The sequence below is a fragment of the Microcaecilia unicolor genome, chromosome 2, assembly GCF_901765095.1.
Source record: "Microcaecilia unicolor chromosome 2, aMicUni1.1, whole genome shotgun sequence".
Taxonomy (NCBI): Eukaryota; Metazoa; Chordata; class Amphibia; order Gymnophiona; family Siphonopidae; genus Microcaecilia; species Microcaecilia unicolor.
Genome location: NC_044032.1, coordinates 585,327,787 through 585,342,325, shown reverse-complemented (window position 1 = coordinate 585,342,325; position 14,539 = coordinate 585,327,787). Strand labels below are relative to the sequence as shown.

The window sequence follows — 14,539 nt, the reverse complement described above, 5'->3', positions numbered from 1 at the left end:
GTATTCACTCGTATATACTTAGCGTCACCCAAAAGCTCAGGGGAAGAAATAAAGTCTCCAGCAGACGCTGGGTTATCAAGAACTGGAGGCAACCCAGTCCGAAAGGAATTGTCAGGAGCCTCAGGCAGTGCTCTTTTTAACATAAAAGCCTTATGCATCAGCAGCACAAATTCAGGGGAGAAAAATTCACCCTGTACCTTCGTCCCCACATTGGGGGAAGCGGAAACAATAGCTCCTCTAGAAACCTCGAAACAAGGCGTCCCCCTGCACTCAGACCCCTCTGCAACCGCAAGGGTCGAGTCATGCGGCGCCTCCAAGATGGCGCCCGCTGCCAACTCCGTTGGGCGGGAAGACTCACCGCCCGCCATGCTCGTGCCAGCATTAATATCTAGGCAGCATGAGCCGCAAAGCCCCACTGCTGATCTGCGTTTTCCACAGTGGGAGCAGCGCTTAACCCCTTCAGCAGCCATCAAATACAGAAAACAAAATGGTGCCTTTGCGCCAAAACTTACCACACACAGAGCGCTGTCAGCAGGAACCTCCCCGGAGGAGCTGGACACCACTCTCACCGAACCAGGAGCTCTGGAGAAAGCCTCAGAAATTGCAACACTGAGAAAGCGAGCCTCTCTCTTTTTTTTTTTTTTTTTTTTTTTTTTACTGTGAGGAAAGTTAGAGGCAGGCAGCCACAGAGGAACTCCGGAAGGAGGGGGAATGGGGTAAGGCAGGGACAGGGGAAACCAAGTATGCCTTTAAAGTGGGCACCACCAGCCACAACACCCCCCTGCTCTACTGGCAAAGCACAGGAGCCACCCTAGGCAGAAATCCAGGAGCTGAGAAAGCGAGGTTCACACCTGCTGGGAGATAGATTTATACTGAAGGCAGAGGGGGCTGGGCGTCCAGGAACACCATGTGCTTTCAGTGTTCTCTATCTCCACCTGCTGGTAGGTGGATACAACTCATCTGCTGTTGACGACAAGGAAGGTAATACCTGCCTAGTTTCAGAACCTAACACCCCCTTCCTCAAGTCAGAATACAATGAGTGAAAGAAGACATTACCAAAAATAGAATCATAATAAAAATTCTAACAGTCTGAAAAGGAAAGGCAGATGGGTGATCCAAAGCAGACAATTTTATGGCTTATAATGCATTAGAAAGTCCAGGTCATAAGTACATAAGTACATAAGTAGTGCCATACTGGGAAAGACCAAAGGTCCATCTAGCCCAGCATCCTGTCACCGACAGTGGCCAATCCAGGTCAAGGGCACCTGGCACGCTCCCCAAACGTAAAAACATTCCAGACAAGTTATACCTAAAAATGCGGAATTTTTCCAAGTCCATTTAATAGCGGTCTATGGACTTGTCCTTTAGGAATCTATCTAACCCCTTTTTAAACTCCGTCAAGCTAACCGCCCGTACCACGTTCTCCGGCAACGAATTCCAGAGTCTAATTACACGTTGGGTGAAGAAAAATTTTCTCCGATTCGTTTTAAATTTACCACACTGTAGCTTCAACTCATGCCCTCTAGTCCTAGTATTTTTGGATAGCGTGAACAGTCGCTTCACATCCACCCGATCCATTCCACTCATTATTTTATACACTTCTATCATATCTCCCCTCAGCCGTCTCTTCTCCAAGCTGAAAAGCCCTAGCCTTCTCAGCCTCTCTTCATAGGAAAGTCGTCCCATCCCCACTATCATTTTCGTCGCCCTTCGCTGTACCTTTTCCAATTGTACTATATCTTTTTTGAGATACGGAGACCAGTACTGAACACAATACTCCAGATGCGGTCGCACCATGGAGCGATACAACGGCATTATAACATCCGCACACCTGGACTCCATACCCTTCCTAATAACACCCAACATTCTATTCGCTTTCCTAGCCGCAGCAGCACACTGAGCAGAAGGTTTCAGCGTATCATCGACGACGACACCCAGTTCCCTTTCTTGATCCGTAACTCCTAACGCGGAACCTTGCAAGACGTAGCTATAATTCGGGTTCCTCTTACCCACATGCATCACTTTGCACTTGTCAACATTGAACTTCATCTGCCACTTGCACGCCCATTCTCCCAGTCTCGCAAGGTCCTCCTGTAATCGTTCACATTCCTCCTGCGACTTGACGACCCTGAATAATTTTGTGTCATCGGCGAATTTAATTACTTTCTTGTTAGTTACAGTCTGCTCATTTTAAAGTCAAAAGTGGATTGTTTCACATGTTCCTATGTGTAACCTGACCAGAGGAGAATAATAAAAACTGCTCACACTTATTTCACATTTCTGAATCACTCTTCCTTAAAGTGTCCAACCTGACACACAACATAAAAATTACAGACGTTTACAAAATCTATAAACCTACACAATCCTCCAAAAATTATAAACCAGCGCCAGGACTGGTGCACGTCCTCAGAATTGCACACCCCCTTGCCGCCTGGAATTATAGGGGTTTTTTTGTTTTCTTTTAATATATCCCCACCAAGGGACGCAATATCCTCTCACACAGAGGATGTGTGTCTCTAGGAGCTTTTGCCCAGGAGGGAAGGGTTAGAACAGCAGTTGTAGTTGGTGATTTATCATTAAGCATGTAGATAGCTGGCAGCTGGAGGGCGTGAGGATCGCCTGGTCACTTGCCTAACTTGTGCAAAGATGGCGGACTTCATACATCACCTAGATAATATTTTAGATAGTACTGGGGAGGAGCCTGCTGTCGTGGTGCATGTGGGTACGAATGACATATGAAAATGTGGGAGGGACTTCTGGAAGCCAAATGAGGCTATTAGGTAGAAAGCTAAAATCCAGATCCTTCAGGGAAGCATTTTTTTAAATGCTCCCCATTCCACATACAGGACTCATGCCTCTTCAGCTTGGAAAAATGGATGAGGGGAGATATCATTAGATATGACTGAGGTCTATACAATCCTGAGTGGTGGAGAACGAGTAACATAGTAGATGACGGCAGAAAAAGACCTGCACGGTCCATCCAGTCTGCCCAACAAGATAAACTCATATGTGCTACTTTTTGTGTATACCCTACCTTACCTTGATTTGTATCTGTCATTTTCAGGGCACAGACTGTATGTCTGCCCAGCACTATCCCTGCCTCCAAACCACCGGCTCTGGCACAGACTGTATAAGTCTGCCCAGCATTATCCCCGCCTCCCATCACCGGATTTTTTACTCTTTCAAAAAGTACAAAGACTAGGAGACACTCAATGAAATTACATGGAAATAATTTTAAAACAAATGCGAGGAAATATTTTTTCACGCAAAGAACAGTTGAGCTTTGGAACTCATTACTGGAAGATGTGGTAATGGTGGTTAGTGCATCTGGATTTCTTTTTTAAAGTTTGGCCAAGTTCCTGGAGGAAAAGTCCATAGTCTGCTATTGAAATAGACCTGGGGGAAGTCACTGCTTGCCCTGGGTTTGGTAACATGGAATGTTGCTGCTTCCTGGGTTTCTGCCAGGTGCTTGTGACCTGTATTGGCCACTACTAGAAGCAGGATACTGGTCTGACCCAGTATGGATGTTTATATGTTCTTACTTTAAATAGGTTTAGAGTGTAATGGTTTATGCATTCTGCAGCTGGCCATCTACCGTGGGGACAGTGATGGTGGGGCTGGGGGGGAGGGGTCCTGACTCCTGGGGATACGAGCAGTCCGAGATTCGAGTGGCAAAAGCCTGTTTCTGGAAGCAGTCTCTACTGGAAGGAGGGGCAGTGGGGTTCCTTACCTGCGGCAGTTCAGAGGGTAGAAGGTCAAATCGAGGCTCTGCAGCCATTTCAGCAGGTCCCGGGGTAGTCCCGTCTTCTTTGGCGTCTGGGGATAAGACAGGACGCGGTGCTTATCAGCCGCCATTCCGCGTTCATTGGCTAGGCAGGCAGGGACTGGACTCAGGGTAAGGAAGCGTCTGCCCCCCTGTTCCTGACCAGCGGTACCGCGACAGTCCCGACCCGGAGGGTGTGTGTATCTGTCTCCTCCAGGCTTCCCGTCTCCATAGTGACGGGAACCACAACAACCCCCACAATACACCGCGCCACATAGCTAACTCACTGAGGCAAGCGCGGACTAGCCTAGGGAGGGAGGGGTTCAGAGGGGTAGAAGAAGACCTTGGACCGACCGTGACAGGAGAGATTGAGAGAGGGGCGAGAAGTCGGACCTGGGAGTAGAGGGAAGGGAAATAGAGAGGTGTTGACTCCGTTAAGTGCAAAGCCCCTAGGAGCATGGTGGGGCTTTGTGCAGCTGCCCCGTCACATCTTCTTAAGGCTGGTCCTTTATATAAGAGTTTAATTGGTCTTAGATATATGGAAATAAAAAACAGGCCTTTGTGAAATACACACTACATAGGTGGAAAGCCTGACAACAGAGCGAGGGGCTATAAGAGTGGTGTTCAGGCTGTGCTTATCACCTGCTGCTCCTTCCGAAAACCCTCACACTGGCCTGTTTTCCAGTGTGAAAAGAGAGAGACTCTGCTTGAGAAAGGAAGAATGAGACCACTGTAAGCATGAGCCCTTTCTTGCCTTTTAGTAGCCGAGAAGCGGGTTAGGGCAAGGCTCGACAAACCCCAGGCATCAGGTTGCTATAACAACTAAAAATGGGACCTGACGCCTAAGTTCTGCAGTCCTGAGCATATGGGCACTTCGGGTGGAGTTGCAGGAAGCAAAAACCGGCATCTCTGCCCCAAGTGTTGCCAGACAGGGTTGCCAGGTGGAAAATTTTTTTCTAGCCCAATCCAGCCCAAAAACCAGCCCAAAACCCGCCCAAACACAAACCCCGCCCCTGACACCCCCCACCCCCGCCGTCACCGGCCCCGCCCCCGCCGTCACTGGCCCCGCCTCCCCCGTCATCGGCCCCGCCTCCTCATCGGCCCCGCCTCCTACGTCATCGGCCCGCCCAAAACGTCACTAACCCCGCCCAAAAAACGTCACTAACCCCGCCCCCCCCCGCGGCCGAAAAAGGCAAAAAGCCGCCCAAAAAACCGCACAGAAACCCAAAAAGCCGCCCAAAAAACCGCAACCCGCCGCGTGCAAAAATTTCCCGCGGCGGGTCGCGGAAAACCGCCCAATTGGGCGGTAAAACCGCCCACCTGGCAACACTGTTGCCAGATGGAAAAAATTTGTCATGCCCAAAGCCAGCCCACAACCAGCCCAAAACCCGCACAAAGCTAATTTGCATGTGAATGACCTCATTAATAAATATTAATGAGGTCGTTTGCATACAAACAACATCATTAAGCTTGCCTCCTTGGGGCTTCTACTGGCCACAGCCGTGGGAAAACCAGCCAGCCAGCGGCCACAGGGAAAAATCCGTGGTGGGCGAAAAAACTGCCGGCGGGGCTTAAAAAAGCTGCCCAAAATCCCGCAACCCGCACGTGGTGTGAAAAAGCCACAGCGACTCGCAGAAAGGAGCCCAATTAGGCGAGAAACCTGCAGCCCTGGCAACACTGTACCTGTCCCCTAAAGCTGCACTTCAATGCAGGTGCATGCCAAAATACACAGCCAACCCCCACTCCCCCAAGCTGGGAGAGAGAAAGAGAGTGCTGGGTGTCTCTGTGCTTGGTGGAGAGAGAGACAAAGAGCACGGGGTATCTGTGTGCCTTGGTGGGGGGAGAGAGGGAGAATGAGAGCAGGATGTCTGTGTGTTTTGAGGTAGGAGGGAGAGTATGCTAGGTGTCTGTGTGGTTTGGGACGAGGGAGAGAATGCTGGGTGTCTGTGTGCTGGGGTGCAGGAGCTGGGGAGGGATGTGCAGACAGAGGAGAGAGAAATCTGGTGAGGTATGGATGCATTTTGTTATGTGATGATCATTAGAAGACAGCTATGGAGGTTTGTAGGGAAGGCAGAGAGTTGAGGTGTGGATGGGGACAATGATAAATCTGTGGGAATCCATTACTACTGCAGGGATGGGTGAGGATGGATCAAAACTGAATGGGGATGGACACCAGATTATGTTCCCCTGCATACCTCTACTCAGAAACTTGACACTAACACCTCGGTGAAAAAAAATCAAATTAAAAGAGGAGCTCACTTTGATGAAAACGGGTACATCTGTTCACCAATTATGCCCAGGGCTGCGGAGAGGAAGGGGCAAGATTCCCTGGGCCAGCCTCCCAGGGGAGACCCAGTACTGGGGTCTGTCGCTCTGCTCCTGTGTGGTGGGACCTGGGTGATTGCATTAACATGATAACCCAGGTCCCAGCAGAGAGGAGCAGCGAGAGTGGCAGACCAAGGGAGAAGAAGAGAAGACGCAGGAAGGTAAAGGGTTAGCAGCTGACTGAACAGGGGAGGGGAGTGGGGGGGCAGGGCGGTGGTGGCAGCAGCCTAAGTGGGGAGCAGGGTGGCAGCAACCCTGCCCTGGGCCCAGCCCTATCTCTCGACGGCCCTTATTGTGCCAATGATGGAGACCACTGATAAACAGTTTTGAGCATTTTGGCAGAGCTCCACCAAGCTAGTTTCATCTATGTGACTAATAATGCAGCTAATATAAAAGCAGCAATTTTGAGATGAGGTCTGGATAGGTTGTGCAAGTCATAATTTCAAACTCGTACTCTCATGGACTCCAGCCATCAAAAACTGAAATTGATCCGAATGACCTCCCCAGTGAAGTAAGCAAGCTTATAACATTGTGCAGGGAGGTGGTTACTCATTAACAAAAGTCAACTGTTTGGTGAAGAAAACACTCAAGCAGTGTGTGTCAACTTGGTGGAACAGCATTCTACTGACATTGAGGTCCTTGGCAGAGAATATACGTCTAGCCCTCTCTTTGGCCGTTTTCAAGTCCAAACTTAAAGCCCACCTCTTTACCATTGCTTTTGACTCCTAACCACTGCTCGCTTGCCCTGTCCTTTTATCCTCACCTCTTTATTCCCTTACCCTTAATTGTTCTGTCTGTCTGCCTGTCTTACCTAGATTGTAAGCTCTTTGAGCAGGGACTGTCTTTTGTGTATGGTGTGCAGCGCTGCGTATGCCTTGTAGCGCTTTAGAAATGATAAGTAGTAGTAGTAGAATACGGAGGAGCTGTGTGCAATTGTCACTGAACCAGGTGCAAACAAGCAATTCCTGACCAAGTTGTGCACAATTGATGACTTCTTGCTGGCAGAAGTTGTTATGGTGTTGGAAACATTTAACAGGGCTACAAAAGAACTGTCGACAGATACTAAGCCTTCACTACATCTGGTGGTCCCAACAAAATATCAGTTGAAATGGCATCTGACAATTGCAAGCTCAGACAGCCTTATGATAGCATCCTTAAAGATCTTGCAGATCATCCAGTGGTGAAGCCGGGGGGGGGGGGGGGTTATGAGCCCCCCACACACACACTTTGTGCTTAGCCCCTCCCCCCCTGCAAACTACAGTATCCTGAATGGCTGGCAGGGATAGCCCTGTGGCCTGAACCTCCCCCGTTGTGAGGAAGTCGGAGTGCTTTCCACCCACCGATGCTGGCACTCCTCATGCATGCTCAGTTTGTGCACCTGAACTGAGCATGCGTCAGGAGCGCCAGAGTAGGCAGCTAGAAAGCACACCTCTAACTTCTTCACACCAGGGAAAGTTCAGGTTGTGTAGCTCTTCAGCTGGCGGGGCTTGGGCATCCCTGCCAGCAATTTTTAAAGGGGGGAGAATAAAGAGGAATTTGAGGCCCCCCCAGGCCATCCCAGCCCCCCTCAACTATGCCCTTGAGATCACCTGGATCACTATTTTACAGTTACAGAGACACATTTGGCAGCAATGTTGCTGGATCCAAGGGTGAAGGGTCATTAGATCTGATGACAGTCAGATTTGGATCAGTGCTGTAAACAGACTGTGAACACTGACAGCAAGTCAAGCTGTAGTCAAGATGCAGCCAATTGCTGAACTGCCCAAAAAATATCCAAAAACAAAAAGAATCAGAGGCAGTGATCGACAAAGTGGATACATACGTATCGAACATGGAGAAGGAATTTTGCTCATCTTTTACAACCTATTGGCAACAGAGGTCCCATGTGTGGCCAAAAATGACATGTGTTGCCTGTCATTGCTTGGAACTCCTGCCACCTGTACATCATCAGAATGTGCTTTTTCAGATAAAGGATGGACAATCGAGGAACATAAAATGGAACCGAGCTCTGGCTCTGTAGATGTTTTTTATTATTATTTTTATAAAGTTTGAAATAACTGTTTTCTCACAGTCTATGAGAATAAATACGTTTTTCTAGCATATTTAACAAAGTTATACCTATTGTTTTGTGTTAAATTTTAACAAACTATAGGACACATTTTGGATTAGATTCTGTAAATGGCACCCAAATTTGGGTACCAAAAAATTAGCATTAAGCACTATTCTATAAACAACGCTCCAAATTAGGTGCCGTTTATAGAATAGTCCTTTGTGCCGGGATCCGTGCCCACATCAACTGAAACCTGGTGCAAATCCTCACACCTCAATTGGATGCAGATCTGCTGTATTCTATAACACTGCGCACAAAGTAATCTTTTGGTACTTTTCTAAAAGCCAAAGCCTGAGTGAAATCCTGAAAATTAAAGTTTTGCAGTCAGTTTCCATCTGAACAAAACATTTTTTCTCTACCGTATATAGATGATATTTTTATTCTCTGCCCAGAACAAAGTGCCTTTGAGAAAACTTTTATTGTGTATGAAGTGGTATATTACTATAGTAGATAATTGAACAAATATTAATTTTCTTCAAGTAAATAAACAGAAAACCAAACTGCTTTGATTTGGTGATTTCCAAACAATTGCACCATATGAGGTTATTTTATCCTCAGGTGAATTGCTTAAAATAGAAAATAAATCCAGAGTTTTGAGCACACTGCTAGATTCAAACTTGTCTTTTGAGTTTCACATTTGTTTTTGAACAAGATTTGCAAGCAGTTATGAGGTCATTCTTTTGGAATTCTTACATTTTATTTCATGGGAAAAAAGTTTGGGTATATCCCGATGTCACCAAGCAGACTCAAGTGCGAAGGAAAGCCTTTTTGGCTTGGAGACAGGAAGTTTTGTCACTGGGAGCATCATTTCTTTTGGCTTACCCTTGCAAATGTTTGATGAAATATCTGGGTGTAAAGAATACCTTTTTACAACCTGAGGAGTTGAGGACCTTCTCAGATTTAAAGAAGATCATGATATGAGCAGAAACGTCAGGTATGGGTGTGTTGAATTTAAATGAGGAAATTCACAAGTTAGGCCTTGCTTTTGAGTTAGTTTCCTGGTTTGACCTCTGTTTTGTTGTAGCTGCACCCCTCAGTTTTTGTGTTCTAAGAAGGAATTGATAGTTTCTTTTCTTTTTTTTCTTGTTTTCCTGTTTTTGTAAGATATTTATTTTCCATTTCCTGTAACAAATGGTAAACTTGTAATGCTATTGAATAATATTAATACATGTATATATATATATATATTTTTTTTTTTTTTTTAAGAGGAAAAGCTGGGTCTACTCTAAGCTTTTCCATGCAAGCCCTGTTTTTGTCTAGTCATTGGTCACCTGTGCTTTCTGGTTTCTGTTTTTCTAGTAGTAATATTTAATTTTTTACATTGTACAAGGCAGCAGACAAAGATTAGCATGGTCTACCTAATCTACCCAGCAAGGTACCAAAGGCATACTTACTCTATGTAGAACATGCAGATTACCTCCTCTGGCCTATGTTTAGAATTGTACCTGCTGCTCCATGCAGATTACACCCCCTTTATGTCATTTGATTTGCTTTGAGCCCAATCTCTTGCTAGATAGGGATCCTCTATGTTTATCTATGCATTTTTTAATTTTTGTTACAGCTGGGATTTCGGATAAAGGACAATGTGTGAAATACCAGCATGATCAGGTCTCTCCAGAAGTACAGTTATTTGCGAAGATTGACTAGATTGCATAAAGAGGGGAAAATACTTCTTCATAAGGTGTTTCTCCTGAGCAGGAAATTAATTCTGATTAGTTGGCAATCAAAATAAGCTACCTTCTTTGTCCGATGGAAAAATGAGATGTACAGTGTACTGAAATGTGAATGGATAGGAGTAATGAAGTTCCCTTGACAATTGATATTATTTCAGCAAATCTGGGCACCTGTGTGGGATGGCTTTCTCAGAATGAGAAGTTGTCTGTTAATTCAATAGTAATGTAGTAACATAGTAGATGACGGCAGAAAAAGACCTGCACGGTCCACCCAGTCTGCCCAACAAGATAAACTCACATGTGCCATTTTTTGTGTATACCTTACCTTGATTTGTACCTGTCTTTTTCAGGGCACAGACCGTATAAGTCTGCCCAGCACTATCCCCGCCTCCCAACCACCACCCCCGCCTCCCACCACCGGCTCTGGCACAGACCGTACAAGCCTGCCCAGCACTATCCCCACCTCCCAATCACCAGCCCTGCCTCCCACCACCGGCTAAGCTTCTGGGGATCCCTTCCTTCTGAGCAGGATTCCTTTATGTTTACCCCACGCATGTTTGAATTCCGTTACCGTTTTCCTCTCCACCACCTCCCGCGGGAGGGCATTCCAAGCATCCACCACTCTCTCCGTGAAAAAATACTTCCTGACATTTTTATTGAGTCTGAGAATGTATTAGTAGTGTGGGACCTATCATATGGTATTTTGAACCTTGCAAGCTGCATAGTTTTGTTATTTTGGGGAGGGGTAGTTCATTGATGACTCGACTTTACTCTAGTGGAGCAAGTTGATTAGTTTTGGAGTGGGAAAGTGGGAGATAATTTTGGGTTAAAATGCAGAAAAGAAGAAAAACTGTATTACTGTTGGTTATGTATGACTAATGGATACTGTAGTTGCGTAGTGCAATGTTCTGCTTATTGATGCCATGGTATTCTAACAATTTTGTGATATACTCCAGTTGTTTTGTTGTTGTTGTTGTTGTTGTTCTCTCAGAATAAAAAAATAAACCAAATACAAAATAAATAAAATTTCATATAATTATGTTTGTATTTCATACTTTTCTGTACAAGCTTAGGCTTGATAAAGATTGTATATCAATTATATTTGAAATAATAAAAATAAATAAATAAAATTAAAAAAAATCTCTCATATCACTGCTGTCTCTTCTATCTGGAGTATACATATTTAGGTCTTCAATTCTCTTTTTATACACCTTCTGGCACAGACCCCATACCATTTGGGTTAGCTTCCTCTCAACTGCTTCAAATCTAAGGAAGGCAACCCAAATGGTATGGGGTTTGCAGCATCAATCAAACTGCCATGGACTAGCAATGCCTGTTACCTTTTGTTTCCATGACAATGTTGTACTTCTTCTACTACTACTTATCATTTTTATGGTGCTAATAGATGTGCACAGCGCCGTAGACAGACACATAAACAGTCCCTGCTTGACAGAGCTTACAATCTATTCAAGGACAAATAAGGGATTAGGGAGTTATATTTATTGGATTGGTAAGGTGATTGCAATTAATTCTTTAATAAAAAAAAACAGAAATGTAAACAGAAGAATTCTACCTGGCTATATCAAGAAAATCATTCAGTTTTGTGCCCACTGCTTAGTACTAATTTATTTGCTATTTTAGGGCCTCTTTTATCAAGCCACATTAGCAGTTCCCGCACAGCAATGCCAATGAAGCCCACTCAGAGTGAATGGGCTTTGTCGGCACTGCCGCACCAGGGACTGCTAAACAGGCCCTTAATTAGTGCAAGTGTAACTGGGAAATGTTCAACCCTACAAAAGGCTGTCAAGGCAGAGTCCCTATACTACAGTTTCACATACCTTTCATATATAACTTAGTACACTGGTTCTCAATCCAGTTTTAACATACAGCTAGCTGGTTTCTAGGTATCTACAGCAAATATACATGAGGTAGATTTGCATACAATGGTGCAGTGCATGCAGATATATTGCATGCCTTCTCTTCCATGTGGATATCCGGAAAACCCAATTTCTGGAGGTGTCCCAAGGACCAGGATGAGAACCATTGCCCTACCATGTGCACAATTTGTAGCATAATTTGTTAATAAAACATTTCAATGGCTACTTTAAGTTTGAATATACATTCTTTATTAACATAATTATGGCACTACAAAACAAAATCTGCACATATCTATACATCACATTTACACTCTAATTTGCATGGCAAAAAGTCAAAGTGAGGAAGAAATATTAAAGAAAATATTCACAATGTGTAATATTTTATTATTTTTGAAGCAATGGGTATTTTAAGAGTTCAGTGATCAAGTTTGTTATATAGATTGTTGAGCAAGTGATGCTGGCACAGAAAAAATGAGTTGTTTTTAATTACCAAGAGGCCCTTTTCCTAAGCCGCGTAGACACCTACGCGGACCCAATGCGTGTCAATTTGGAATTACCGTTGGCTACTTCGTGGCCTGGGTGGTAACTTCTTTTTTATGTGCCTCCACTATGCACACCAGAAAATAATTTTTATTTTCTGGCATGTGGCACTAACCAGGTGGTAAAAAGCATTGTATGCGATAGACCATTTCCACCCGGTGAATGTGTGAGACCTTACTGCTAAGTGAATGGGTGGCGGTAAGGTCTGAGACCCAAAATGGACGCGTGCCAATTTTCATTTTGCCGCACATCCATTTTCGGCCAAACAAAAAAAGGCATGTTTTACAGGTGCGCTGAAAAATGAAACTGCGCGCGTCCAAAACAGTGCAGGCCATTTTTCAGGGCAGCTTAGTAAAAGGACCCCCAAATGCATTTCATCACAAGTCAAATGTAAGGGAGTATGGGAGATCAGGAATGGGGTACACGCCATGGTCACTTCACTGCAGGGTTGTGTACTTGGTGAGTGAAATGTAAACTGAGAAAAGCTTAAAAGCTATCTATCTATCGAGAGAGATCTACACTGATTGATTAAGATAGATAAACATTTATCAAATCTCTGAACTTTTGCTTCTGAGCATTATAATATTTAACATTAGTTGCTTTCACTAACAGTACTTCTATGTTCAGTCATAGTTGCATTTACTCCTTTATTGGAATAGATACATTTTCAAAGTATTCTACCCATGTAAATTGGCTGTCTGGAACTTGGCCATCCTTGTTGTTCCTGTATGTTCAAATATGGACTCTTAGCCACTCTGAGAAGGAGGAGTTCCCAGGTGTGTTTAGGTAAAGGGAGAAGATGTACACACAGTCTGCATTCTCAAATCTATGGAATTACCTTTCAAAATGTACCTGCAAGCTTTGCACAAAAGTTGCGTTCAATTTAGTTTTATAATACAATACATAATGTAATGTGGGTGGACAACTGGCCATATTGGTCCTAGGAAGAGCCTGAATGATATATCACTCTCCCTATATGTGAACCTTTCAATATTGTAGTTTACTCCCTTCTTTCCTTTATGTCATGTCCGGCCTCCTCTTTGTTCTCTCCCTTTTTTAATCATCTTTTTAGATTGTAAGCTGCTCAGACACCATGTGCAATGGGCGGGATAGTAAATTTTTAATAAACTTGGAAACTTCTTGCAGTACCACTATTAAAAGTTATGCAAAAAAAATGTTACTAGGGCATATGCATTCCCTATTGCAGGGCTGGCATATTGACATTCTTACCTGCTTCCTTGAGATAAAAGGCAGATTGTTTGAAATTTTGTAATGACATGAAAGTTTTTTTTATTTTGATTTGTATTAGTTGACCATGGGGCTCATTTTTAAAGCACTTAGACACCCTGATTTTAGATGTTTTGCTCCATAGTTCATCCAAATTTCAAGGAGGCAATTTTTGGGCAGGATATGAGCGGCATCAAAAGATAGACTTTTTCTGTGATAATGGAACAAGATGAGAATGTCTAGTGCCAAAATTAAGACTTTTTGGGTAGACCTGTTTCATTCATGACTAAGTGAGCAAAATGTGTCGTAAATGACCACTGGAGGGATTAAAGCATAGCCCCCTTACTTCCCCAGTGGTCACTTAAACCCCTCCAAACCCCCAAAATGTGAAAGGAAGTACATATCAGCCTCTATGACCGCTTCAGATGTTATGACCAGTCCTATTAGAGCAGCAAGCAGGTCCCTGGAGTAGCTTAGTGGTCGGTGTAATGGACCAAGCTTGTATCCCACTTTAACTGGAACACTTATGATTGAAATTGTGAGCCCTCCAAAATCTACAAAAAACCTACTGTACCTACATATAGGTGACACCTGCAGGCAAAAGGGCTATTGTAGTGGTGTACAATTGGGTACAGTAGGTTTTTGGTAGGTTTTGGAGGGCTCACCATACAATATAAAGGAGGTAACTGTGAGATGTGTACTTGTGACCATTTATGTGAAATCCACTGTAGTGCCCCCTAAAGTGGCCCACTGTTCTGTGGGGATGTCTGTGCGGCCAGTCTACTAAGAATGCTGCCCCTCCATACATCCCAATGGCTTGTTTTTGATAAGGCCCCAGTGTATTTTTCAAGTCTTATCAGTTAAAGAAAAAAAATAATTTTTCATAGGGATCTCTTTAAACTCTAACTTTTCTCCATCTCTTTCTTTCTGTTTCATGTAGTTTAATTTCTCTTTTACCATCACACATATCCTTCCCTTCTATTTCTCTTTCCAGAGTTTCCCATACCCTTCTGCCCCTCCTTAT

The 14,539-nt window shown here is 44.3% G+C and overlaps 1 protein-coding gene across 2 annotated transcripts in view; it reads right to left on the bottom strand.

Annotated features, from left to right (window-relative positions):
• SPATA4 (spermatogenesis associated 4) overlaps positions 1-3,982 on the bottom strand; it is an 88,053-nt gene extending 84,071 nt beyond the window's left edge. The window contains exon 1 of one of the 2 annotated variants that reach the window (XM_030191528.1): positions 3,731-3,982. In XM_030191528.1, the coding sequence (XP_030047388.1) occupies positions 3,731-3,855 (125 nt within the window). In that variant the 5' untranslated portion in view covers positions 3,856-3,982. The remainder of the gene's footprint in view (positions 1-3,730) is intronic. The other variant, XM_030191529.1, reaches the window with a different exon arrangement.
• Between the last annotated feature and the right edge of the window lie 10,557 nt (positions 3,983-14,539).